The following is a 26,391-nucleotide window of genomic DNA, read 5'->3' as shown; positions in this document are numbered from 1 at the left end:
AAAAAGACACGCTGTGTCCGCGTTTTGCAATGTAGGGCAGACTGCATGGATGTGATGTTGCTGCAGACAATGTGTGTTTTAATATCTGAGAAATTAACTGCAAAAAACAGGCCCAATAGATAATTATATAGACCCATAACCGCGCTAAAAACGGCCCCACACTCTATCAGCGAAGCCCGTCGAGCACTGACTGACTGCCCTTTGAGTGAGTCCGAGCCTGTGTTTGAAGCAGCCCGTGCGCGGTCCTCACCTGGAGTAAAGGGGAGGGGCTGGGGGCTTTAAAGAGGCCAATGAGACTGGCCGTCTGCTACGCTTCTCCTTCCAGGCTCCTGCGCTCACCCCGTGTGAGCTGAGACTTGCGGTAAGAGCTGGGATTCGCGTTTGTGGCTTGTTCTGGGTGAAAACAGCGTGATACTCCGCGGGTGTGGTCTGTTCTGGGTAACAAGTAGTCTGTAGTGGGTGATAATCCTGGGGTGTGTGTTCTGTTCTGTGTGGCAATAAGAGGTCTGTGGCTCGTTCTGGGTGATAACGTGACTCGCCGTGGTATGCGGGGTTTGTGGTCAGTTCTGCGGGACTACGATCACATTAACTTTTCCGAACGCACCACCGATGAATTCTCATAGCTGCCGAGTGTCCCAGTCCCACGGGTGATGAGTTGCTCCGGTCCAGGCCTCGTCCCTTTGCCTTTTGGAGGTTGTGCCCTGGTTTTATAATGGGTGTCGGGGAGTAGGGTCTGCTATCCTATGGTCACCCCAAATTTTTGCTTTCTGCTTCACTGGTTTTTGACATATTGAGGCTGTGGGCCTGCTAATCAGACCCCCAGCCTGCTGTTCTCTCTAACTAAATTGACACTATGCACCCTAGGTGCATAACCAATTGGAATTGGATCACCCTGTGAGCCCCTGTACCAGTGTACACTAGGTACCCAGGGCATTGGTGTATCTAAGGCCTACCAGGGGCTGAAGCATGTATTATGCCAGCTCAGGCCTGGCCTAACAAATTTGACACAACTGGCTGATCACTCAGCTGGGGTAAGTTGGTGTAACCACCTCTTACTTAGGTGTAGTATACCTATACCTAACATTAAATGGGACACATGTTAACCTATAAGTCACTCCTATGGCAGGCCTTAACAATCCTGAAGGCAGAGTGCTTGGTTCCATGTGAGATGGTGCTCTGGCATGAGCTGAGCCTGTCTGCAGTGGTCGGAACAACTTCCTTCTACTGTTTCCAGATATCGTCATACCATATACTCTTAAGTGCATTATGAACCTCGCGGTTAAATGCTAACTTTGGTTTGGCTTTATCAAAACATGTCGAGTAAGGTGTCATACGAATTGGAATACTAACCCCTCGCCAATTCTGGCGACGGGGTTAGCATTCCACCCTTCTAGAGGGACACGACATGTACAGTACCTGAAACCCGGGAAAAATCAGACATAGCCTCAGCTCCACAAAATGGATGCTGCCACCACAGACACAAGTCTGCCCTCCTGCTGCTGGGAGTCCTTCCAGCTTGGGAGACGTGGACAAAGGGTTTCCTGCCAGGGGAGGTGCGAGCACCACCCCAGACAGGATTTTGTGTATTGGTCAGGTAGGGCTTGAAAGAAACCAGACATGCCTGAGGCTCACAAGGAGCCTCGGTGCATATGCCAGTTCAAACCGGTCCTGGGGCACACCAGCCCCGGACCTGGGGCGAGCTGGACAAAGGATTGGGGGTGTAACCACCCCCCTTCCTGGTCCCACCCATAGGGAGGGACCTAGCAGGTAGTCCGGCCCCTAGAATCCGCTTAAAGGTAGGAGCTGTGTCCTAAGACTTCAGACATCCTGGAATCAACTTAACCACAAGAAGAAGACGGGAACTTCGACGCTCTGCTGCACAGAGGACTGAAGGAAATCTCCCCTATGGTCAGGGAGTGACCATCTTGCTAACGCAAGCACCAACCAGTTATTGAACATCTGCTTTGCCGCCGCCTCCTGCCGGAGCCCGAGCCCAGAGCCCGACAAGACCTGGACCTCCAGACCTCTCACTGCCCGATCCACAGTCCCTGCAAAGAAGGAACCCATGGAGGCACCGAGACACGTGGAGCCAGCCATCTTGGAAGACCGACGACAAGCTGCAAGCGCAACGACAGAGGCTCCCTCCAAGTTATGCTTTGGGTCCTGAGAAGCCCAACCACCGAGCAGCATCTGCACCAAAGGTGAGCCCTCCAGCATCTCCACGATCTGCGTGGGGCCCCTCTGCACTTTGCATCTCGACACGCCTGCCCGGTCCCTGGCCCGTTGGCTAGTGGCCATTTTGGCAACCTATTTTGAAATCAACGACACTGGTCTGGTTGCTCCAGACTGGCCCTAGCTGCTCTCCAAAAGAGCAGCCCCTCCGACCTTGCTGGTCAGAACAATCAGCTTTCCTCTCTTTCCAGGACTCCTGCCTTTGCCAAGGCTTGTTTGCTCCTTTCGAGTCGCCGACATCGCCGATAGCAAGAGCTTGCGTGGGAGAGCTCGTGACTTGACTCCTGGACGTCGTCAACCTTCAGGGACCCCGTGGCTGCGGAGACAAGCTACATCTAACCACCTGTTTGCACCCGACATCGCCTGGTACCTACCTGGTGCCACGCCGGTCACTGGCTAGTGACTGTGAACACTGTCCCCTCTGCTTTCAGGTCTTCGACAACTCCGATCCACCCTTGGATCCAACGCCACTCTTCTGGACCGACCGCCTGCAGCATCTTTGTCATCAGGCTCCATTGAATCGATAGAAGAAACCCGACGCACTTCGAGACCTATGCACCCGCTTCCTGTGGGTGAGGTAAAGCTGGCACTCCGGTGCCCAAGTGTAGAGAAACATCTCTAGTGTCTGTGTTTTGAATCTTAAGATCGTAGTCCATCCAGAAGACCCTTTCTGCAGTAACTTTTAAACTTTTACGCACCCATTGAAAACCTATGGGAGCCCGCGTGTAACTTTCCTCACTGCACACGCGACCCGTGGACCACCTGGTCACTAACTGAAGTTAGCTCCTTGTAGGCCCAGCGATTCTAGAGGCCCTAGGCCTTTTCCCTTTCCTGTTCGTGGTACTTATACCACTATTTTAGTATATGGTTTGAGTGGCCACCAGGGCCCATCCATATAAAGTGCAACTTCTGTATATTATAACGTTGTCTTGTTTAACGATTTGTGCTCCTGTGCTCATAAAGAGTCTAGGGGATACTTTGAGAAATAAATACATATATATTTTCAATATATATCTGTGTGGTGTTCTTTCGTTGGTATAAAGGGGGGTTACATTTGGTAAAACAGCCTGCTTAACACGCTTTAACGAGTTTAGCCTCAAAGACTGCTTAGCCTATGCTACCACTAGGGCAGCTAGTCCGAAAAGGTTGACTTACAACCACACCATAAGGGTTGCTTGGCATGGTACAAGGTGGTCACTTTAACTAGTGAACATCATATACCAGGCCAACTTCTCACATTGGTGAGCAGCGGTTGGATTTGAGCTTGCTGTGTTTTACCATTGTAATCTCTTGGTTACCAATTGAAAGATCACATAGGTACCTGTAGGTACATATAAAACAAGATAGATATACTTAAGTTCTACTGAACTTAGTTGTTGTAGAGCAAAGGGAGTAGCACACCCTGACTACAACTACTAGATAGGTTTAGTAGGTAAACCCAAGTGTAGGTAAATTGCAACACATCCACCCACACTTAAGAGCAATGGAGGGGGCAGAGGGGTCCAAGGTACCCATCTCTGTCGAGAGTGACCCCTAGAGGGCACCAACTCTCTTTGCTACCCTAAATCAAAATGAGCTCAGGCAGTTGGCAAATATCAGGGGCCTTAAACAGCCCAAGAACCCTACTTCTGCTGAACTCAGAGAGCTTTCTCCTATGCTGACGACACACAAATCATGGTGTCCCTAGCCCACCCTGTCAGTGTTTCGGCGTCCAGTTTTAGGTCCTGTATGCAGTTGGTCGCGGACTGGATGGTGTCAAACTCCTTAAAACTGAACGCCGACAAAACTGAGGTCCTTGTCTTTGGTAAAGACCAAGATATCTGGTCTAGTGATTGGTGGCCTACATCTTTAGGAACCTGCCCTTCCCCTGTTAAGTCTGCTAGGAACCTTGGAGTCATTTTTGATACTTCATTGACTATGAATCTCCAGGTCAGCAGGACGGTTTCTACATGTTGGGGTGTCATTATGACCCTAAGAAAAATTCTTCATTATCTCTCACCATTGGCACGCAAGCAAACTGTGACTGCTCTTGTTGGCTCGAGGTTGGATTATTGTAACGCACTCAATGCGGATACTAATAAACATCTCATCCAGCGCCTTCAGGTTGTGCAGAATGCTGCTGCTAAATTCGTTTTGGCTCTTCCGAAAGATTCCTCTGCAACTGCTGCTAGGAAGCACTTACATTGGCTCCCCATCCATTTCAGGATTACTTTTAAACTTCTCTGTCTTTCATACAGAGCTCTTTCCGCTGGCCCTTCTGATGCTCTGGGGTCCCTTCTGGTACGTTATATTCCTAGCAGATGTCTCCGCTCTTCAGAGGCTAATCAATTGGTAATCCCCCGAAGTAAGAAGGTGAGATGGGGTAGTAGAGCGTTTTCCATCGTTGCTCCATGACTTTGGAACTCTCTCCCTTTGCAGATTAAGTCCCAACCCTCTTTGGTCCTTTTTAGGAAAGCACTTAAAACCTGGTATTTTGTGAAGGCCTACCAGTAAGTTCCGAGTATTTTCTAAGTCAGTATTGTTTGGTTAGGCGCCTTGACGCCCATTGGGCTTAGTTGCGCTATACAAATTTGCTTCATTCATTCATTCATTTTACAGGCTGATGAAGATCAGAAAGCTCTCAAGAAAGCCTCCCAGTTAGGCCCCATAGGGACTGGAACAGGAGGCCCCCCTTCTGAAGATGCTACTGAGGTACCCCTTTCCAATAGTCACCCCTTAGATGAGAACCATACTACAGAGGATGAAAGTGATAAGGGTACTGATACAGAAGGTAGTGAGGATGAAGGGACAACTAGCCCAGTGCCAAGTGTTATACGTGGCCCAGCTAACCTAAGGCTTTCGGGGACTGACAATGGGATCATCCCATTGGATCTCCCCAGTGGACTTCACCAGGGGCTTGGGAGGCAAAGGAATCACTCAGGTGAATCTAATGCTTCTCATACCTCTAGAGGCTCTCAAGGTCACTCCAGGAGAAGGATTACCACCCCTCAAAGGAGGGAGCATGAGGCCAGAATGAAGGAAGCTCAGCTGAGAATCAGGAGACAGGAGCTAGAAGTAGCTCTGATGGAAGAGAAACTGAGTAAGGCTAGGCAACCTAGAGAGAGTGGGTCTATACCCACTGGTGGCAGCATTGTCCCTAAGGACAAAGATAGGGTCTTTGACAATAGGAACCTGTCCAAGGTTGTGCCCCCCTACAAAAGTGGGGATGACATCCACAAATGGATGACTGCTCTTGAGAGAGCCTGCAAAGTGCAGCAGGTTCCTGAAGACCAGTGGGCAGCAATCTTATGGCTCTCCTTTGAAGGAAGAGGCAGAGATAGACTCCTCACTGTTAGGGAGGAGGATGTCAGTAACTACAGAGCCCTGAAGAGTGTCCTAGTTGATGGGTTAGGCTTAACCACTGAACAGTACAGGTTAATGTTCAGAGACACCCAGAAGACACAGACTCAGGACTGGTCTGAATACATTGAATGTGCCACTAAGGCTTTGAAGGGTTGGTTGCTGGGAAGTAAGGTATCTGATTATACAGGATTGTACAATTTGATGATGAGAGAACAGATTTTAAATAACTGTCAGAACCAGCAACTGCATCAACACTTGGTTGACTCAGATCTGACCTCTCCCCAAGAATTGGGAAAGAAGGCAGACAAATGGGTCAGAACCAGGGTTAAGCAAAAGAACCAGAACCAGGGCCAAGGGGGTGATCAGAAGAAAACAGACCAAAAGGGTGGAGATCAGAAATCTAAAGACCAGAAGTCTTCAACAGGGCCCCAAAATAGTACTAACGAGGGTGGGTCCCAGCCTAAAGGGAAGAAGAAAGAAGGTCCAAAGAAACCCTGGTGCAAATCTTGCAAGAATACAACTCACTGGACTAGTGATTGTAAGAAGGGTGGAGCCCCCAACACTGTTGCCCCTAAGGCACCTGCTCCCAGTACTACTGTTAGCAGTGTTGGTCCCCAAACAAAGGGTGTAGTGGGAATCACTATGGGAACTGAAGGAGATTCTGACTTAGACAGAACCCTGACACAGGCAGTCTTGATCTGTGATGGGGACATGGATTTGTCCCTGACTGTGAGCCCCAGTAACCTGGGCAAGTACAGACAGACTCCTTTAATAAATGAAAAAGTGGCTCAAGCCTACAGGGACACATGTGCCAGTGTCACTATGGTGACAGCAGGCTTTGTGGACCCTGGACAGTACATACCAGGTGAGAACTACCTGGTGACCAATGCCAGCAATGCCACTACTTCACATAGGGTGGCAGTTGTTAACTTCTCATGGGGAGGGGTAACTGGCCTCAAAAGGGTTGTGGTTAGGGCAGACCTCCCAGTAGAATGTTTGTTGGGCAATGACCTAGAGAGTTCTCTATGGTCAGAAGTGGAGTACAGGACACATGCAGAGATGTTAGGTATATCACCACATGTCCTTGCTGTGACCAGGTCACAGGCCAAAAAGTGCCTTACTGAACCACAGGTCTTGGATCCTGGAACAATGGACCAAGCACCTACCAAGAAGAACAGGAGGGTTAAGGCTGTGCCTCCCCCTGCCTCCAAGTGATGATCAGCCTTCCCAGGAAGATGATCTAGAGGACCCTGAAGGAACTGTCCCTGAAGAGCTTGAACCTGATCAGGTTGAGTTTCTGGGGACAGGGGGACCTTCCAGGGCTGACTTGGGGCAGGCTCAGTTATCCTGTCCATCTCTTGAACCCCTCAGACAGCTGGCTGCTGCTGAGGCTGCTGGGAATGCTCAAGGTACCCATAAAGTGTATTGGGATGATGGGCTCCTTTATTCAGAGGCTAGAGACCCAAAACCTGGTGCAACCAGGAGGTTGGTTATACCTCTGCAATTTAGGGGCTTCCTTCTTACTTTGGCCCATGATATTCCTTTAGCAGGACACTTAGGCCAGAACAAGACTTGGGACAGGCTTGTCCCTCACTTTCACTGGCCTCACATGAATGAAGATACCAAGGAGTTTTGTCGCTCCTGTGTAACCTGCCAAGCCAGTGGCAAATCAGGTGGCACAACAAAGGCCCCCCTAATACCACTACCTGTGGTGGGGGTCCCCTTTGAAAGAGTGGGAATAGATATAGTGGGTCCCATGGATCCTCCCACTGCATCTGGGCACAGGTTTATACTGGTGGTAGTGGATCATGCCACCAGGTATCCAGAGGCAATTCCCCTTAGGACCACTACAGCTCCTGTTGTGGCCAGGGCCCTGCTAGGAGTATTCTCCAGAGTGGGGTTTCCTAAGGAGGTGGTTTCTGACAGAGGTACCAACTTTGTGTCAGGATACTTGACAGCTATGTGGAAGGAATGTGGTGCCAACTACAAGTTCACCACTCCTTATCACCCACAATGCAATGGGCTTGTTGAGAGATTCAACAAGACCCTAAAGGGTATGATCAAAGGATTACCTGAAAAGCTCAGGCGAAGATGGGACATCCTTCTACCCTGCCTTCTGTTTGCTTACAGAGAGGTCCCACACAAAGGAGTTGGCTACAGCCCCTTTGAATTGTTGTTTGGGCACCCTGTAAGAGGCCCACTGTGTTTAGTGAAGGAAGGATGGGAGTTACCTCTCAAAAAGCCTAAACAAGACATAGTGGACTATGTACTTGGTCTCCGCTCCAGGATGGCTGAGTATATGGAGAAGGCATCCAAAAACCTTGAGGCAAGCCAGGCCTTACAGAAAGCTTGGCATGACCAAAAGGCTGTCTTGGATGAGTTTCAGCCAGGACAGAAGGTATGGGTGTTGGAGCCAGTGGCCCCAGCAGCACTCCAAGACAAATGGTCTGGACCCCATACAATCCTGGAAAAGAAGGGAGAGGTCACCTACTTGGTGGACCTAGGAACTCCCAGGAGTCCCCACAGGGTACTCCATGTTAACAGGTAAATGCATATGTTGACAGGGCAGACATGGGCTTGCTCATGGCTACAGATGAGGGACTGGAGGAAGAGAGTGACCCTCCCCCAGACCTGTTGTCTCAGAACCCTGAGGATGGTTCAGTTGAAGGAGTGACCCTTGGAAGCAACCTCACTGACCATCAGCAGATTGAATGTAGACAGGTTCTACAATCATTTCAACATATGTTCTCACTGATACCTAGTCAAACTGACTGGTGTACCCATGTGGTGGACACTGGTGACAGTCTGCCTGTGAAGAACAAACTTTACAGACAACCTGACCACGTCAGGGACTGTATAAAGGCTGAGGTACACAAAATGCTGGAACTGGGTGTCATTGAACCCTCAGAGAGCCCCTGGGCTAGCCCAGTGGTTCTGGTCCCCAAACCTCACACCAAAGATGGCAAGAGAGAGATGAGGTTCTGTGTGGATTACAGAGGACTCAATGCTGTCACTAGGACAGATGCACATCCTATTCCAAGGGCAGATGAGCTCATAGACAAACTAGCTTCTGCTAAGTTTTGAGCACATTTGACTTGACAGCTGGCTATTGGCAAATCAATTAGCTGAGGAGTCTAAGGCCAAAACAGCATTCTCAACCCCAGGTGGGCATTATCAATTTTTGGTGATGCCCTTTGGTCTGAAGAATGCACCTGCCACCTTCCAAAGGTTGGTGAATCAAGTCCTTACTGGGTTGGATGACTTTTGTGCAGCATATCTTGATGACATTGCTGTCTTTAGCTCCACCTGGGAGGATCACCTGATCCACCTGAAGAAGGTACTTGAGGCTCTGCAAAAGGCAGGCCTCACTATCAAGGCTACTAAGTGCCAGATAGGGCAGAGTAAGGTTGTGTATTTGGGCCACCTTGTAGGTGGAGGCCAAGTTCAACCACTGCAGAGTAAGATACAATCCATCAAGGACTGGTCTCCTCCAACCACCCAGACTCAAGTTCGAGCTTTCTTGGGCTTGACTGGGTACTACAGGAAGTTTGTTAAGAACTATGGGTCCATTGTGACTCCTCTTAATGATCTGACATCCAAGAAGATGCCCAAAAAGGTTCAGTGGACAGTAAGCTGTCAAAAGGCATTTGAGGACCTGAAGAAGGCCATGTGCTCTGCACCTATCCTGAAAAGTCCTGACTACTCCAAAGAGTTTATTGTCCAAACAGATGCTTCTGAGTTGGGTGTGGGAGCTGTGCTGTCACAACTTAATGTAGATGGTCAAGACCAACCCATTGCTTTTATTAGCAGAAGGTTGACCCCCAGAGAGAAGAATTGGTCAGGTATTGAGAGGGAGGCCTTTGCTGTGGTGTGGGCCCTGAAGAAGCTGAGGCCATACTTGTTTGGCACTCACTTCAAGATTCAGACCGACTATAAGCCCCTCTTGTGGCTAAATCAGATGAAGGGTGAAAACCCCAAACTGCTTAGGTGGTCCATTTCCCTACAGGGGATGGACTTTACAGTGGAGCACCGGCCAGGTACAGAATTTGAATTTAAAAACATTTATTGAGCGCACTTATACCAAGCGGTTTCATGGCGCTTTAAGTGATGCAGTAGCAGTCGGCGATAGAAGGCTAGACATTGTAGGCTAGCTCAAATAGCAAGGTTTTAAGATCCTTCCGAAATAGAGTGTAGGAAGGAGAAGTACGGAGAGCGGCAGGAAGAGAATTCCAAAAGAGCGGGGCGAGAACAGCGAACTTCGCTCCGCCAGATTTCTGTTTCTTGAAACGAGGAATGGTCAGGAGAGCCATGTGGGCAGAGCGGAGTTCGCGACCTGGAAAATATGGTTTTATGGCAGAGCGTATAAACTCGGGGGCTGTTCCCGATCTAGCCTGGAAGGTGAGGCAGCCGAGTTTAAAAAGAGCACGCTCTCTCACCGGGAGCCAATGCAAAGCTTTAAGCAGGGGAGTGGCTCGGTGGTATTTGGGTAAGCCATGAATCAAACGAGCCGCTTGGTTCTGAATGAGCTGCAAACGATGGATCGCATAAGCAGGGGCTCCATTGTAGATGATATTGCCATAGTCAATTCGTGATAGTACCATGGCCAGCACAATGATTTTTAACGCAGAAAGGGAAAAAAACGGGAAACTTTCCTGATTAGTCTTAATGAGAAGAAACAAGCAGAGACCACTGAACCAACTTGTGAGTGGATAGAGAGTTGTGAATTTAGAAAAATCCCGAGAGTTTTGACCTTAGGGACCGGAAGAGGGGGAACACCTAGTGACAGGGGCCAGTGAGAAGGGGCCCATGGGCTGCAACCACCTCCGGTCAGGACTAACTCAGTCTTGTCCGGATTGAGTTTGAGGTGGTTGCAGTTCATCCAGTCCTGGATAAATGTCATTACTGTCCGAACATTAGAGGCAGATGAAGAGGAATGCAGATGGTCTCTTCAGGTACTTCCACTTAGGACATGAAGACGAGACTGGTCAAGGCTAGTTTAATGTCCCTGCGTTTGGGGGGGGGGGGTTGTGTAGGAGAGTAGGGTCTGCTATCCTATGGTCACCCCAAATTTTTGCTTTTTGCTTCACTGGTTTTTGACATATTGAGGCTATGGGACTGCTAATCAGACCCCCAGCCTGCTGTTCTCTCTAACTAAATTGACACTATGCACCCTAGGTGCATAACCAATTGGAATTGGATCACCCTGTGAGCCCCTGTACCAGTGTACACTAGGTACCCAGGGCATTGGTGTATCTAAGGCCTACCAGGGGCTGAAGCGTGTATTATGCCAGGCCTGGCCTAACAAATTTGACACAGCTGGCTGATCACTCAGCTGGGGTAAGTTGGTGTAACCACCTCTTACTTAGGTGTAGTATACCTATACCTAACATTAAATGGGACACATGTTAATCTATAAGTCACTCCTATGGCAGGCCTTAACAATCCTGAAGGCAGAGTGCTTGGTTCCATGTGAGATGGTGCTCTGGCATGAGCTGAGCCTGTCTGCAGTGGTCGGAACAACTTCCTTCTACCGTTTCCAGATATCGTCATACCATATACTCTTAAGTGCATTATGAACCTCGCGGTTAAATGCTAACTTTGGTTTGGCTTTATCAAAACATGTCGAGCAAGGTGTCATACGAATTGGAATACTAACCCCTCGCCAATTCTGGCGACGGGGTTAGCATTCCACCCTTCTAGAGGGACACGACATGTACAGTACCTGAAACCCGGGTAAAATGAGACATAGCCTCAGCTCCACAAAATGGATGCTGCCACCACAGACACAAGTCTGCCCTCCTGCTGCTGGGAGTCCTTCCAGCTTGGGAGACGTGGACAAAGGGTTTCCTGCCAGGGGAGGTGCGAGCACCACCCCAGACAGGATTTTGTGTATTGGTCAGGTAGGGCCTGAAAGAAACCAGACATGCCTGAGGCTCACAAGGAGCCTCGGTGCATATGCCAGTTCAAACCGGTCCTGGGGCACACCAGCCATGGACCTGGGGCGAGCTGGACAAAGGATTTGGGGTGTAACCACCCCCCTTCCTGGTCCCACCCTTAGGGAGGGACCTAGCAGGTAGTCCGGCCCCTAGAATCCGCTTAAAGGTAGGAGCTGTGTCCTAAGACTTCAGACATCCTGGAATCAACTTAACCACAAGAAGAAGACGGGAACTTCGACGCTCTGCTGCACAGAGGACTGAAGGAAATCTCCCCTATGGTCAGGGAGTGACCATCTTGCTAACGCAAGCACCAACCAGTTATTGAACGTCTGCTTTGCCGCCGCCGCCTCCTGCCGGAGCCCGAGCCCAGAGCCCAACAAGACCTGGACCTCCAGACCTCTCACCGCCCGATCCACAGTCCCTGCAAAGAAGGAACCCGTGGAGGCACCGAGACACGTGGAGCCAGCCATCTTGGAAGACCGACGACAAGCTGCAAGCGCAACGACAGAGGCTCCCTCCAAGTTGTGCTTTGGGTCCTGAGAAGCCCAACCACCGAGCAGCATCTGCACCAAAGGTGAGCCCTCCAGCATCTCCACGATCTGCGTGGGGCCCCTCAGCACTTTGCATCTCGACGCGCCTGCCCGGTCCCTGGCCCGTTGGCTAGTGGCCATTTTGGCGACCTATTTTGAAATCAACAATGCTGGTCTGGTTGCTCCAGACTGGCCCTAGCTGCTCTCCAAAAGAGCAGCCCCTCCGACCTTGCTGGTCAGAACAATCAGCTTTCCTCTCTTTTCAGGACTCCTGCCTTTGCCAAGGCTTGTTTGCTCCTTTCGAGTCGCCGACACCGCCGACAGCGAGAGCCTGCGTGGGACAGCTCGTAACTCGACTCCTGGACGTCGTCGACCTTCAGGGACCACGTGGCTGCGGAGACAAGCTACATCAAACCACCTGTTTGCACCCGACATCGCCAGGTACCTACCTGGTGCCACGCCGGTCACTGGCTAGTGACTGTGAACACTGTCCCCTCTGCTTTCAGGTCTTCGACCACTCCGATCTACCCTTGGATCCAGCGCAACTCTTCTGGACCGACCGCCTGCAGCATCTTTGTCATCAGGCTCCATTGAATAGATAGAAGAAATCCGATGCACTTCGAGACCTATGCACCCGCTTCCTGTGGGTGAGGTAAAGCTGGCACTCCGGTGCCCAAGTGTAGAGAAACATCTCTAGTGTCTGTGTTTTGAATCTTAAGATCGTAGTCTATCCAGAAGACCCTTTCTGCAGTAACTTTTAAACTTTTACGCACCCATTGAAAACCTATGGGAGCCCGCGTGTAACTTTCCTCACTGCACACGCGACCCGTGGACAACCTGGTCACTAACTGAAGTTAGCTCCTTGTAGGCCCAGCGATTCTAGAGGCCCTAGGCCTTTTCCCTTTCCTGTTCGTGGTACTTATACCACTATTTTAGTATATGGTTTGAGTGGCCACCAGGGCCCATCCATATAAAGTGCAACTTCTGTATATTATAACATTGTCTTGTTTAACGATTTGTGCTCATAAAGAGTCTAGGGGATACTTTGAGAAATAAATACATATATATTTTCAATATATATATGTGTGGTGTCCTTTCATTGGTATAAAGGGGGGTTACATTTGGTAAAACAGCCTGCTTAACACGCTTTAACGAGTTTAGCCTCAAAGACTGCTTAGCCTACGCTACCACTAGGGCAGCTAGTCCGAAAAGGTTGACTTACAACCACACCATAAGGGTTGCTTGGCATGGTACAAGGTGGTCACTTTAACTAGTGAACATCATATACCAGGCCAACTTCTCACAATGGGGTGCACATGGCTGTCCTCCTCCAGAATGCAAAGGCGGGCCTGGGGTGGGAGACCCTGCCATACATTGAATAGTGGCAGCTGAGCCTTTGTGGGACTAGAGCGGTCTGAAGATGGGGAGGGAAAAGTTTGTATCAAATGACCCGTAATGAGAAGTCAAGTCTATAAGTAAAGACCCAGCACTTGATGGACGCCAGTGAGTGTGTGGCTGTTCTTGGCAAGTTACACCTTGTTTCCTGTGCATCAACCTGTTGTGCGGTTAGACGGCATTCTGGGGCTTGTAGTTTTAACTTAGTTTAAATAAGTATGGGCCGAATGAAGCACTTTAGAATTTTCCACGTCCAAGCTGTATCTTGCGCTGTCCAGCCACATACCTATTCCACATTTTGATACTTTGGGGTACATATTTTATGGGCTGTGACAAACCTTGCAAGCTTTATTATGCAAAGGAAGATGGGCCTGAAGGTGCGACTCGCGCATTGACTCAGAAAAATGTGAGCTCTTAAGATTGTTGGCTAAACTGGAATGCACTCTGATCTGCTTGACTGGACCCTACAAGTCCTGCTTCCTCTGTAATCTGGGGCTTGCGTTCATGCTTTTTCTAGTAAAAAAAATAAATTACAAGTCCCAGAATGCAAACGACCTGGGTTGGGGCATCTGACGATGCGTGCACCAGAAAGTGTGGTTGCTTTGAAATGACCATGACTGAGTGTAGCTAACTAAAGTTGACCACTCAGCAACTTTGATTGGACGCAATTTAAGGTCCCATCGATCAGGACTTTGATTAAGCTGATATATTCATCCGTCCAATGTTGCATATAATGCCATATTCCACAGGCGCATCCATGACATGCTGCTCCGGTCCAGTTTTTTTTCATTTTCATGTTGTAAGCTGGATTTAATGACTGAATCAACACGACTACAAGTCTCAGAATCCAAAGAAAAACCCTGGACTGTCACATGGGCAGCTATGAAGAAGAATTCGAGTGACTCGCTCCTGTGGTATTTGGCTAAAACGGAACCGCAAAACGTCTTCAAACCACAGGTCTTCTGGTGGGATCTGCGTCTTAGTAAACTAAGTAGAGCTGAGGATGAGTTCGCTTAATTCTTAAGAATAAGGCCTGGGGCAAAAATATAGTCTCCAAATTTGGCTGTCTAGTCTTCATTTCCGCCTCATGCCTCTTTTATCCACCATCATGCACTGCTAGCCTCTTTGGCTCTTGATCTCTTTAAACCCTTCTTCCTCACTTTTAGTTTTGTTTTTTTAACCTATATTTTTTTTGGGGGGGTCGAGCAAGCATCTCGCTTGCAAGACACTATAGCATACAAAAAGTGCTTGGCGCCTGCCCAGTACCTCCCATTCGTTGGCTTAAGTGTCACTTCTTCTTTGCTGCCTCCTAATTAGACAGCCCAGGCAAGCATCACTTCCTGTATTTTTAATTTTTTTTTCTCTGGAGATTGATTGTGCTTAGTCTCGCTCTACTGCTCCTGCTGTGATTCAGGTCTTCTTCCCCCTCCAATAGTGCATGCTTGTTTACAGGGTATTCGCCTTTCATCATTCACCATTTTTCAGAGTTCACAACGTCCATCTCTCTGGCAGGGAGACAAAAGCAAGTCGCTTCTGTGAGCACTTTTGTGCACCTTTTTAGGTCTCGACTAGCATTGCTGCACATATGTTAGGTCTCGGCTAGCGTTGCTGCGCATGCGCAGCTCGCGCGGCGAGATTTAATGAAACTGAGTACTTTTAGAAAAGGGCTTTAAGCCTCGCCCTTCTTTTCCATTGGCTGGTGTCACCGTTTATGCCAAACGGTGGCCATCCATTGCAAAAGAGCTTTGTATGTTGCCTCCCTTTGGCTTTTTGTGACGGCCCACTTGGATGGGCTCACCTGCTTTCCATGCGTCGTAAACGTTTTATCTTAGTGGGCGTGTGCACGCGCCAGTCCAGCTCTGTGAATGGGCATGTATTAGAAATCACGCTGCCTTCACACCGCATTCCCAGGCTTGTTATTGCTTCCTTCATTGACTCTGAACGGCAAGGGCTCATGTTGCAGGCACAAGTCTGACATTACGACACAAATTGCTCTGTTACCTAGACTCTGCTCGTTAACGTGGGTGCTCAGTAAGAGCCAGCGCGACAACTCTTCCACCCTGGCCATTACCGACAGCTGACAGGCCAAGGAATCCTTACCGAGAGTGGGAGTCATGGCTGTGCCGAGACCAGTCTGTCTGAGCTGGTGCCTCACACACACCCAGCTCTGCCTGGGGGCTAAAATTATTGCCATTAGCCTGCCCAGCAGTGTTTTTTTCAGTCAGAAATGAGTGCTCTCAGCAGGGCTGGACTGGGAACCAGAACTGGCCCTGGCAAGGTGCTCGGCCGGCCCACACCCCCTGGGGGTTGGGGGTACCGCCGAGCTCTTTGCCAGGGCCGGTTTTCAGCCGATTTTGTTACAGGGCTGATTTATTTTGAACGGCCCAGTAACAAACTGCCCCCCAGGGGCCCGAAACCACCCCCCCACCCATGCAGCCCACCAGGGATTGCCCGGTGCCCGCTACAGCCAGTCCGGCCCAGGCCCTCAGGGAGGCGCACCGCGGGGAGCGCAGGCAGGACGGGCATTAATCACACAGCCTGACTTCAGATCTTCCGGTGATTGGTAATTCCCGAGCATGGCACGCTCATTGGATTTTTGTCCTTCACTTGCCTTGGCCCCCCCCCCACAGGTTGTCTTACTGGGGCCTCACTTGTGAAGTCTTCAGCATGGGGGCCTCAAGATGGAGAGTGTGGCGGCAGAGGGGGCCCCCACCCTCTAATCTCTGCCCTTTCTCCAGCCGGGTCAGGCCTTGTTGCTATGGTGCCTCTGAGGCCCTCCACTGCGCTCTCGGCACCTCTGGCAGCAGACTCGGGGAGGGCTGCACCTGGCTTATTCCCCCCCCCCTTTACCCCTCCTCCGGCACCACCATGCTGCTGAGCCCACTCCCACCAACGCACATGTTCAGCAGATTCGTCCTGGTCTCTGGGCCCTATGTGAATGTTCACCCTGCCCTCGTCTGTGTGCGCTTCCGTGGGGGGGCGGGGGTCTGTGCGGGGGTGTGTGTGCCCGCGCGTTTGTGTGGGTGCACATGTGTGTGCTTTGAAGGCCCTAATCACATGTGGGTATATGTGAATGGGTGTGTGCATGAAGAAGTGCATGTTTCCTTCATCATGTCAATGATTGCTTCTGTGTGTGCTTGCACGAGTGTGCACGTGCTTGCTTGCACAAGTATGTGTTTTCTTGCACAAGTGTGTACCTGTCTGTGCATAGATATAAGTGTTTGTTTCCTTCTGCATGTCAGTGTTGGCTTGTTTACTTGCACGAGTATGTGTTCAAAGACACCGAACAATGTGCTTCCATCACAAGTGCAGATTAGCACACCACGTTACCCCCATTCCTGGGAGCAGCCCTCTTCCCAGAGGTCCCCGCGGTGTAGTATTTATATCGCCCGCAGCCATGTGTTGGTAAACTCCTCGATCTGATGAGACCTTGATGCTCACTGCCCACCTCCCACAGCAGATATCGTAGCAGACCCACATCACGGAGACGCACCACCAGCTCTCGCCGCACTCCTCTGTCCATGTGTCTCTGTGCATTGAAAATGCAATGGGTTTCGCCTTTCATTAAGTTAAAGCCATTTGCTTTGCTCTTAGAGGAAGAGATGCCAAGATCCTTGATAATACAATAACAGCTGCCTACAGAATCATCTTCAGCCTGCCCAAGCAAACTTCACCAGCTCAAATCAGGCTTGAATTTGGCATTGATCAACAGATCCTGGCAAGGCAGGGAGCCTACATGATAGCCTGGGACAAAGTGAGGAAATCGAAACAAGGAACATTAAATGAACATCTGTGGATGGAGCTAGCCCAACACCCGTCCTCAGCAGCAGCCAAGTTCCTACAGGACAGCCTGAAGAACACGGGATTAGAGCAGCTCTGGGATACCCCAGAAAACCACACAACATTCAAAAAATTGATCAAAAAATCGATCAAACAACTATCATGGGTTCAAGACAAGGCAGCCCTTTCTAAAAGAACGCATGGCTGGATGATCTTAAACTCGTATTCAACTAAGGCACCACAGAGCTATTTTGGTGAGGGATATTCTAAATCCGCCAAAATGTGCTTCTTAAAGCACAGGCTGGGCCTGCTCCCCTGCATTCAAAATTTTCCAATCTGGATTAAAATAAAATAAAAACTGATCCTCTTTGTCGGCTATGTGGTTTGGGGCAAGAGGATATGCTGCACTTGATCTGCTCTTGTGAGAAACTACGCGATGAACGAAAACACTTGTTGAAACACCACTTTAATCAGCAAGGGATCCGTACACGAAGAAAGGCAGTTCTCGCTTGCTTTTCTTCCCACGATCCTCGCATGAATTGCAGCTTTGTAAAATTTATGAAGGCAGTGGAAAAAAAGATGCCAAAAATTAATCTATAACGGTCCCTGCATCATCGACTTAACATTGCTTGTCGATTGACATTACTGATCATACAAACTCATGAGGAAACCGAGAAAGAAGATATAACCCTATTAACACGAAGTGCTAAATTTAAAAAAAACAAAAAAACTTTATACTCAAGAAGCTGTTGTGTGTACAGTCTATCTAAGGAAATGCGATAGTTTTTATTCTGATTTTACTTAGAATTGTATTTTTACCGTACCTGTTCTTAATTTATTTTGTATAGCAATGGTTTTAAGTAACTATGCTAATAAAATTACTACTACTACTTACTTGCTATACAATACCATAAGCAAATGGCTTTAACTTAATCAAAGGCGAGACCTATTACATTTTCAATGCTTGTTCAAATGTGCTGTGCTTTTGAACCATAATTTTCCTCCATGATGCTGCTGGTTTCTCCCCCCCCCCCCCCCCCCCTTTGATTCTTTGGAACCTGCTAGTATTTCTGATCCCACTCTAGGCTGATGATTCCTCCCATCTGAAGTTGAACAACCTCTCCCGTGTGTAGATGGGAGAGCTCTTCTGTCACGAGGAACAATCTCTGCTCTTTGTATAAATGAGTCATCCATCTGTTTGTGTTTTCCATGATACTGCAGACTTCATGTCTACTCAAATTAATGTGGCTTGTGAGTGGGCACCTGAGGTCCCTGTCTCTCTCTGCTTGTGGAGAACTCTGTGCAGGGCAGTCTATCATATCATATCTCATCAGGGCTGTCAGTTTAAAGCACCATGTGCAGCTCGCAGTCCACCTTACTGTGCGCTTCAGTCCCCTCTTATCCTCCCCCCCCCCCCTTGCTCTCACCAATGTGTTTCTTTACCCTCCACCGTTTTCCATATTGACTCTCTGACTCGTCCAGGAGCTTCTCCCCAGCCTACATTTTACTTCCATGACCCCCTTTCCTGTTAGAATGTTGTACATCTGTTTCTTTGTAATCTAGCTGTCCATCTCCAGGGAGCTGCAGCTAATCTCGCAGGTTTTCTTAAATCATCATAGCGCAGTGGAGCGACGCTACAGTCCTAGTTCTGAAGAGCTGCTGGGCGGCACTGGTCCGAGTCTTACTTCCACCACCCACCTAAGGTCTCGAAGGAAAGTGCCATTGACAACACACCCCACCCACACAAGAGTACGCATGAATAAATACACAACACAACTTTCGTTTGGGGAAAAATATTGCTGCAGGTTTATGCCATACAAAAGTATGAAATCTAATGGGTTATTTTACGAGCGGTCCAAGGGCAGGCAGCTGTAACCAACCTATGCTGCTCTGCCTGCTTGATGAGCCAAGCACTGTGTAGAACACCATCAGTGCTACACCGTATGGGGTGATCCTCTTTCCAGATAACGTGACACATTGGTCTCTTATTACTCAAGCCCCTTTCAGGGCGGAGCTTAGCAAGGCAAGCCCCTGGTTGTTCAGGCCCACAACCTCCCAAAGGACTAACGGGGCGCAAACGTAATTCTTCCAGGACCCTACCATGAGGCTCCTGGGATTTGGCTCTGGCGCCCCTATTGTACTCTTGCCAGAGGCGCAACTAGAGCCAAATTTTGGGGGGGGGGGCTAAGAAAAAATTTCGGGGGGGGGCTGAATCTTTTAAGCCATAGGCAGAGTGGAGCTGCAGGGGCTCTTAGAAAGGGTGAAACAACAGCAAGGCCTCATTAACATGCAAGCCTTCCAGATCACCCTGTAACTCCGCCGCAGCTCTGGAGGCAGCCCCCGTTGCCTAAAGAGCCCCACCACCAATACAGCTCCTTTCTCACCTGCAACTTGCCATTTCAAGGCTTCCTGCAAATCCCTGGGCAACAGTACTATCCTCACAGGTGACAAGTGGACCCCATCTTTGTCACAGTAGCCTTTAATATTGGCCTGAATCTGCTCGTGTCTGATGAATCCCAGACCATTGCGCCTTAAACAGTTCACTCTTTTTCGGGAATAGTCAACGGCCTCCTCTGACTTAGCCCCATGCCACACTCTGCGGGGGATAATCTCAGACCACCAGAGCTTTTTACCCAAAAGTGCAAAGTGTCATTGGTTGTCTTGTCTCAGTTCTATCTAGCACATACTAGAGCTGATGGTATCGGAGCGCCTTACCTGCGCACCCGTTACAATATACAAGGACTTGCGCCACCTTACCAGCGCAGAGATTTACATGGCAGTGGCTCCGCTAATTATTTTGGCCAGAACCACAGGATTTCGCGCCGGCACGTGGACCTTGTCCCTCAGCTCCCAAGTCTTTTGCTGTTACACCAAGCACTGCCTCGAAGACTAAGTTACATCTGCTTTCCCAAGATCACACAATTCTCTTCTCTTAAGCGGAAAATCTGGGAATGGAACTCCCGATTCTACATTCAATACTGTCTCCACCCCATTGCCCCCCCTATTTGGCCATGGTAAACCCATCAATGCATCTACATCCCTGGTCTTGCCCTTTTGAAAGGCGTTTTCAGTTTTTGTTTGGTGCACACCAGACAAAATATTTCCCCACGGAGCGAATCAGGCGAGCCACGTGCTCCTCGCCTGCCTGAGTCCCATGAAAACTGCGTAAAAGAACCCCCCTGCGGATACTTTCCTGCGGCCAGGGAGCTCTCTCCCTTGAAATGTACATGGAAGCACTTTTGTTTTTCACCCCGGAGAGGTGCTGCGAACTCCTGGGGTATGTTTAAAGCACCTACATGCAGGTGTCAGAATTGTGCGAACCTGTGCAAGGGTAAAGGTGGCAGAGTGTGGCCAGTGAGGGCCGCTTGGCAGAATCGCTGCAGTGCAGGCTGCCTCCCGCGACTCAAGACTCCCCAGCAAAATTTCTAATAGGGCAGTTGCCGTTTGCCATGGGAGGGACCAGGCACAACGAGGGGGGAGGGGGGCTCACCTAGCCCCTCTTTGCCCACACCGCCCAGGCCTGCAAGGGAGCCCCGGTGAGTACCCTAGACGGGCCCAGGCAGCGACATGCGCGGCACCGGGCCTGAGCCTGTATCCCAGGTTCTATGCTGTGAGTGCGAATACCCCACACAGCAGACCACCACCTACAACTGCTGCCATCTCTTCTAAGTGCCTACTGGGGGAGAAGGGGGGGGGGGTTATTTGCACTTGCTGCGTGCAGCTCGTGTGGTACCCGTCGATCCCGAGTATCACAAAGAGGGTCCAAAATGGTGTCAATTGCAGCGACTGCATGTCCTGGAGAACGCGAGGGCTGACTAGACCGTGCTGCCATTATGGCAGTCACACCAGTCCCCGGCCACTAGTAGGGGGGTGGGGGGAGGGAGGCCGCGTCAGCAGATGACGCGGTGCTCCCTCCCCCGCAACGACCAATGGGTGAGGCGGCCTCTGTGAGCCGGAAGCACTTGGGTGCTTCCGGCTCAAACGTCCAACTTGCGACCAGGCAGACTGCTCTCATCCAGTCATCCTGGGTGCCCTCTTTAAAAGGGGGTTGTGGGGAGCAGAACAGTCTGTTGTTGCTCCCCACAGGCAACGTCCACCGGGCCAGCTGCGGGCCCGTAATCTTCTTTCTTTTCCCACCCACCATCCCCTAAGGCAAGTATTGTTGGAAGGCTTGTTTTCGGTTGTGTGTTATGGATAATTATTTTTTGTCCCCTTTTCCCAATTTATTTGCAGGGAACAAAGCGATTGTATGTAATTGATTCTGTAGTAACGTATAAATAAAAGCACAAGTTTGAATTCCTCTTTCAGTCAGATATTGTTGTATTTAGGGTGTCTCTGGTCAGGCGGTAAGGTCATGATTGGTAAGCATAGTCTTCGGTCCTTAGCGGTCAGCACCATGTAACTCCAGGGGGTAGTGACAGCTGGTAAGTAGGCTGTCGGGGTGCGGGGGCCGGGGGAGTCATCCTTCCCAGTGGGCATCAAGGCACCATTCTGCAGAAGTCTTCAGCCCCCTGTAAGGGAGTGTAAGGCACAGGGCGTAGGGGGGGGGGCCCCGGGGGAAAGTATCCATCCGATAAGCTGTACCCCCTGCGCAACCTTATTAGTACACTGGGATCGGGGGAGCTGCCAGTCATTGACTTTGCCGTAGGCTCTAGATGGGACACGCAGAAAGTAAATACATGCATTGATAGATTTACGGTAGGAGTGTCTTGTGTATTAGACTGTGTTAAGGTTAGCCGTGGAATATCGGACCATCAAATGTATCTGTACTTTCTGCACAAAGTTTCTGTATATAATGTTTTTAAAATTTTTTGTTAATTTTAATAAATACAGCCGGGGTTACTCCCCTAATCCAAAAAATTATAACTTTTGGTGTGGTCTCCAATACTGTTACGCTGGGGGGAGGGGGGGGAGGGGAGGTAAGTGCCAACCATAACCCCAGGGTCTGTAGTTGGAGTAGGGGACATGGTTAAGTACCAGACCATATGCTCAAAGGGATGCTAGGATGGCTGGGGAGGCATGAATACCCACCCCACCTCCTCGGCGCACTAGAAATGATGTGCCTAAGGCAAGGGGATTCCTCCCTGAGTCCCGGCATTAGAGGTGGTGGGTTAGTGCCCAAATGGCACTAAAGGGCTGCCCTTTTAAGGTGGCCCCCTGCGTGGGTCGCGGGCAGCCGCAAAGTCTTAGATTTACACATTTCTTCAAATAGATCTGCAGTGTGCTTAAAACCATTGGCGAGACCCATTTGCTTTGCCAATGCTTTTTTATCTCTTACTCTGGGTCATAGTCGGATAATAAACACAAGTCCTAGTCGCCAAAATAAAGCACTGGTGGGAAGGGTCGGACTGAGAACCTAAAGCAGCTCTTGCCAATGTTGTCACACCAACCCCAAACCAGTGGCGTAACATAAGCCCCCACGGTGTGCTTCACAGGTCCCCCCCTCAGCACAAGTTGTTAGCCAGGTAGGGGGCACATCCGTGCTCTTTGCTGGGAGGGGGGGGGGGCTCGTTTCATTACATGCTGGCTCAAACAATGCATAGCGAGAGCCTGACCACTACAAGGTGAGATTTGGGGGGTGGGGGTGTCCCCCAAGACAATGTGTGGAAAAATGGTGCATTCTACAACACTTTTCATAATATATTCTCTTGCATTAGCTTTTAAAGCACAATACATGATCTTCCACTGCACCAGGATACCCAGTCGTACCCAGACACTCTTATGATGAACACAAAAAATAAAATTTCTTCCATGAAACATGAATTTAAATAAAACATAAGTGCACGCACAGACTGTTCAGCACAGCCAAGAAGCAAGAGAATGCGGCTTTGTCATTTTAAAGCTGGGATATTTTGGACCCAGACTGAGGGCTTGTGTACTTGCTTTACAGATTGCAACAGTCCAGATGCGTCTGGAACAGCAGTGTGAGGCTATGATCCTGACATTCAAGAAATGCTCTGGAGCTGATGGTAAGGATGGAGAGCTGAACCAGGAGGATCTGTCCAAGCTTCTGAAGGAGGAGTTCCCAAGTCTATCTGTGAGTACAACCTATGTTTATCTTTAAATATACACCTATTGAATGTGTGCCAGTGGTTTCAAAGAGCGTGATTTAAAGGTCTTGCTGGGAATATTTCTCATAATTCAGTGCCGAATTAATTTGCAGGATATTTTAACTTTCCAAAACAAAAGTTAAATGCAGGTATTGTCATGCTTGCACAATATTAGTGCTGTTATTAGAACATGTATTACCATACTGGACAAGCCCCCCTGCAGGCCCACCCTGATGCAAACCTTTACCAATGAATCCTCCCCGTGTGTGAAACTAGGTAAACCAACGATCCGGTCTGTAAAAATGTACTGTCCCTCATCGCACTTTATTTTCTTTTAATTTCCTAATCCTATATCGTTGTACTACGAAAATGCATTTTAAATTGCTTGTTTAATTTCCTTATAATGCTCTTTGCATTTTAAAATCTGATTTAATAATTTTTTGTAAATATTTTCCCCAAACAAAACCCATATTTCCCAAAACATTGACCTGCCTGCGGTATCGGTCAAACATGAATTAAAAAAACTGATCAGGCTTTAAATCTATCTGAAGCGACATACAATCAATTCTAATGTAAAAAATGTATACAGTGTAACATGTAATATTTCCCAATATAGCAAGGGGGGGGGGTGGTGAAGGGGGGGCATTCAGGTTACATTGTTAAAACTCTACCTTCAGCCTTGTGTTTTGTAAATGTCACCAGAACTGCTTGATGGCAATATAGGCCCATATTGCACAGTTAATCGGTATGTATTCTCTCCCCTATTTATTATAGGGCTTATTAGCCAAATGTATACCTGGACCTTCACAATGCTGCTTGCAACTTGCAGCTCAGCAGGTGCTTTCTGAGTTCCCCTTCATGTCTCTGGTTGGGTGCTGGCTTGCCAGTTCGGTTATCTTTTATTGGTACCTTCTACTCTATTGAGATTGGATTGTCTATGTAGACTTGAAGCTTTAAAGGCTGGATTTAGAACAAAGTACAGGATAATCCTTATAGAGACACTAGTACTGAAGTCCTCTTCCACCACTGACTTTTAACATTTGGCAATATTCCAAGCTTTTTGTTTGTATGAATAGCCTCTCTCAATCTCTTGATGCTTTGCTCCAGTACGTTTGCATCATAGCTGTGCAGAATGATTGTCTCCTCCAGATGTGAAATGTATTGTTTAGCTCCTACAGAAGGCATGCACAGCTGCCTAAATGTCACTGTTCAAGATTACCTAAGTAGGACTGTTTGGAAAGCACTCGTGCTCTCCACCTTTATAGTAAGCCTGAAGCTTGGGGTGAGAAGTTTAGAATACAATTCCAGAGTGCTAGCACTTGAGCCTTGAAGGCAGTGCACTTCTGCCATGCTATTTGGACGCCTTCCTGTCTACCACACTTGTTTCAGACAAGCAATGCTTTGGTATAATTTGAATGTCTAGAGTTGTGTGTACTTTAACCACGTTTTAGGATTAACAATGTATTTGCCACGGAGAGCTTGTAATCCAGAAAATACTAGCTTCTGGGAGGAAGCCAGGAAGGGTGAGTACATTTATTACATTTAATATTCTACAGATACTGTGAGCTTGGTTCACCCAAATGACACCTTCCCAGTAGCCTGGCTGGAAACAATGGGTAGGATTGGGTCATCTACCCGCATGGGTGAAAGCACTTTTGTATCCCAAATTAAGGTGAAAATGAGTTAGTTTGAGCTTTCTGAAAGAACCTACTTTCTATAAATGCTGATGGGTAAAGATGGCCAACGCTCCAACTACCATGATTGAGGTATAGGAACTGGCCCAGTATGTGACCAACTTACCTGCAGTCTAGTCAAATGACTAATGGCTGAGCAAATGTTTAGCCCTTTATAGTTATTGCTAGTAGACTGTTCTATCTGAAGTGCCTTCTTTATTACCCTGCCCTCCAAACCTCCATTTTATTTTTCTTCTCCTAGTTCAGGTCTGGAGGAGGGCAGTGGTTGTCAGGTTGTTCTGAAGAAATAGAAGGCAGGATGAGCATGAACCAACTACCCTATTAGTTTCAAAGTTTGCAATCCAATTCCCCACCCCCCCCCCCAAGGTTCCTTTATTTAGCTCTTGGATTACATGCAATCTCCACAACACTAAATGTCCCTAGGTATATTTAGCTTCCCTCTATGAAAGGAGGGATAACATTCTAAACACAAATGTGACTTTTGGTTCAATCCACAAGTTTACAAATTGAGGGCAGAAGGACAGACTATGTTGGCTCTAGTGGTTCCAGGTAGGTGTACTTGGATGGCTTGTAACACTCCTCCAGTGCTTGAGGCTGAGGGCCGTTGCTGGTTGAAGGCCGTGGGACACCATGGATGCTGTAAGGTGTTGCAGAACAAGCAAACGCTCTAGGCAATTTCTGTGCCACAGATTTTTCTGAGCTGCATGTTTTCTCTGCAGCTTTTTCTCTCTAGAGAATGACCCTGTAAATGAAGTCCGTCTCTGCCCCGGACTTTCATCTGAGATGGTTCTTCCTTAAGGCAGCAGATGCAGCAACCCCAAGGGTGGAGCTTTATACTTGACTGCGTTCTAGGAGATCAGAAGCTGGACTGTGCTGGGAAGGTTTGTTTGTTAATAACCCATAGAACTTCCACTTGAAGGGTGTGTGTGCGCGCCCCACTTACCAGAGTCTGACATGGTATAGGGTTTGAGCAACCAGTACTAATAGACCTCTCCCTTGTTGGCTAGCCCATCTGGTCAAAAGTAAGATCTGCGAAACATTGGTTTCTGGAGAATGGTCTTATGAAATGAGTTTGTTGTACTGAGCCTGACAAATCAGTGTATAGAATAATGCAAACATTGAGGGATGGTGGAGGTTTTGGGAGGGAAGCGTCTCCACTTCCTTCCCAGCGAGAAAGTAGAATGTTCTGAATATAGTGCATTTCATTTTACCAAACCTTCTCCTGTGTGTTCCCTCTTCATTCTACAGGACTCTGGGAAGGATGAGGACATGATGGCAAAAGAGGTGATGAAAGAGATGGACTTGGATGGCGACCAGAAGGTTTCCTTCAGAGAGTTTGCTGTATTTTTAGCAACTTTGAGTATTCTAATGGAGGAATGTGAATCGTGATCTAAGCCCATTTTTCTCTGTTGATTAAAAAATAAGTATGCCA

General features: G+C 48.7%; 1 protein-coding gene across 1 annotated transcript; it reads left to right on the top strand.

Moving 5' to 3' along the window:
• The first annotated feature begins 208 nt into the window (after positions 1–208).
• Positions 209–26,391, top strand: LOC146769220 (protein S100-A2-like). Its single transcript, XM_085640526.1, has 3 exons — positions 209–361; positions 23,106–23,252; positions 26,208–26,391. Exons 2-3 carry the CDS (start codon positions 23,121–23,123, stop codon positions 26,346–26,348), a joined length of 273 nt encoding a protein of 90 aa, XP_085496652.1. The 5' UTR covers positions 209–361; positions 23,106–23,120; the 3' UTR covers positions 26,349–26,391.

This window comes from Triturus cristatus, unplaced genomic scaffold (genome assembly GCF_964204655.1).
Source record: "Triturus cristatus unplaced genomic scaffold, aTriCri1.1 SCAFFOLD_788, whole genome shotgun sequence".
In the NCBI taxonomy this organism is placed as follows: domain Eukaryota; kingdom Metazoa; phylum Chordata; class Amphibia; order Caudata; family Salamandridae; genus Triturus; species Triturus cristatus.
This window is presented reverse-complemented; position numbering and strand designations above follow the sequence as displayed.

Bases quoted from the DNA above. Each gene is read 5' to 3' on its own strand.
- LOC146769220 (XM_085640526.1), top strand. From the start codon at position 23,121: ATGCGTCTGGAACAGCAGTGTGAGGCTATGATCCTGACATTCAAGAAA. The intron at 23,253-26,207 runs GTGAGTACAACC...TTCATTCTACAG, and splicing joins AGGAGTTCCCAAGTCTATCT to GACTCTGGGAAGGATGAGGA.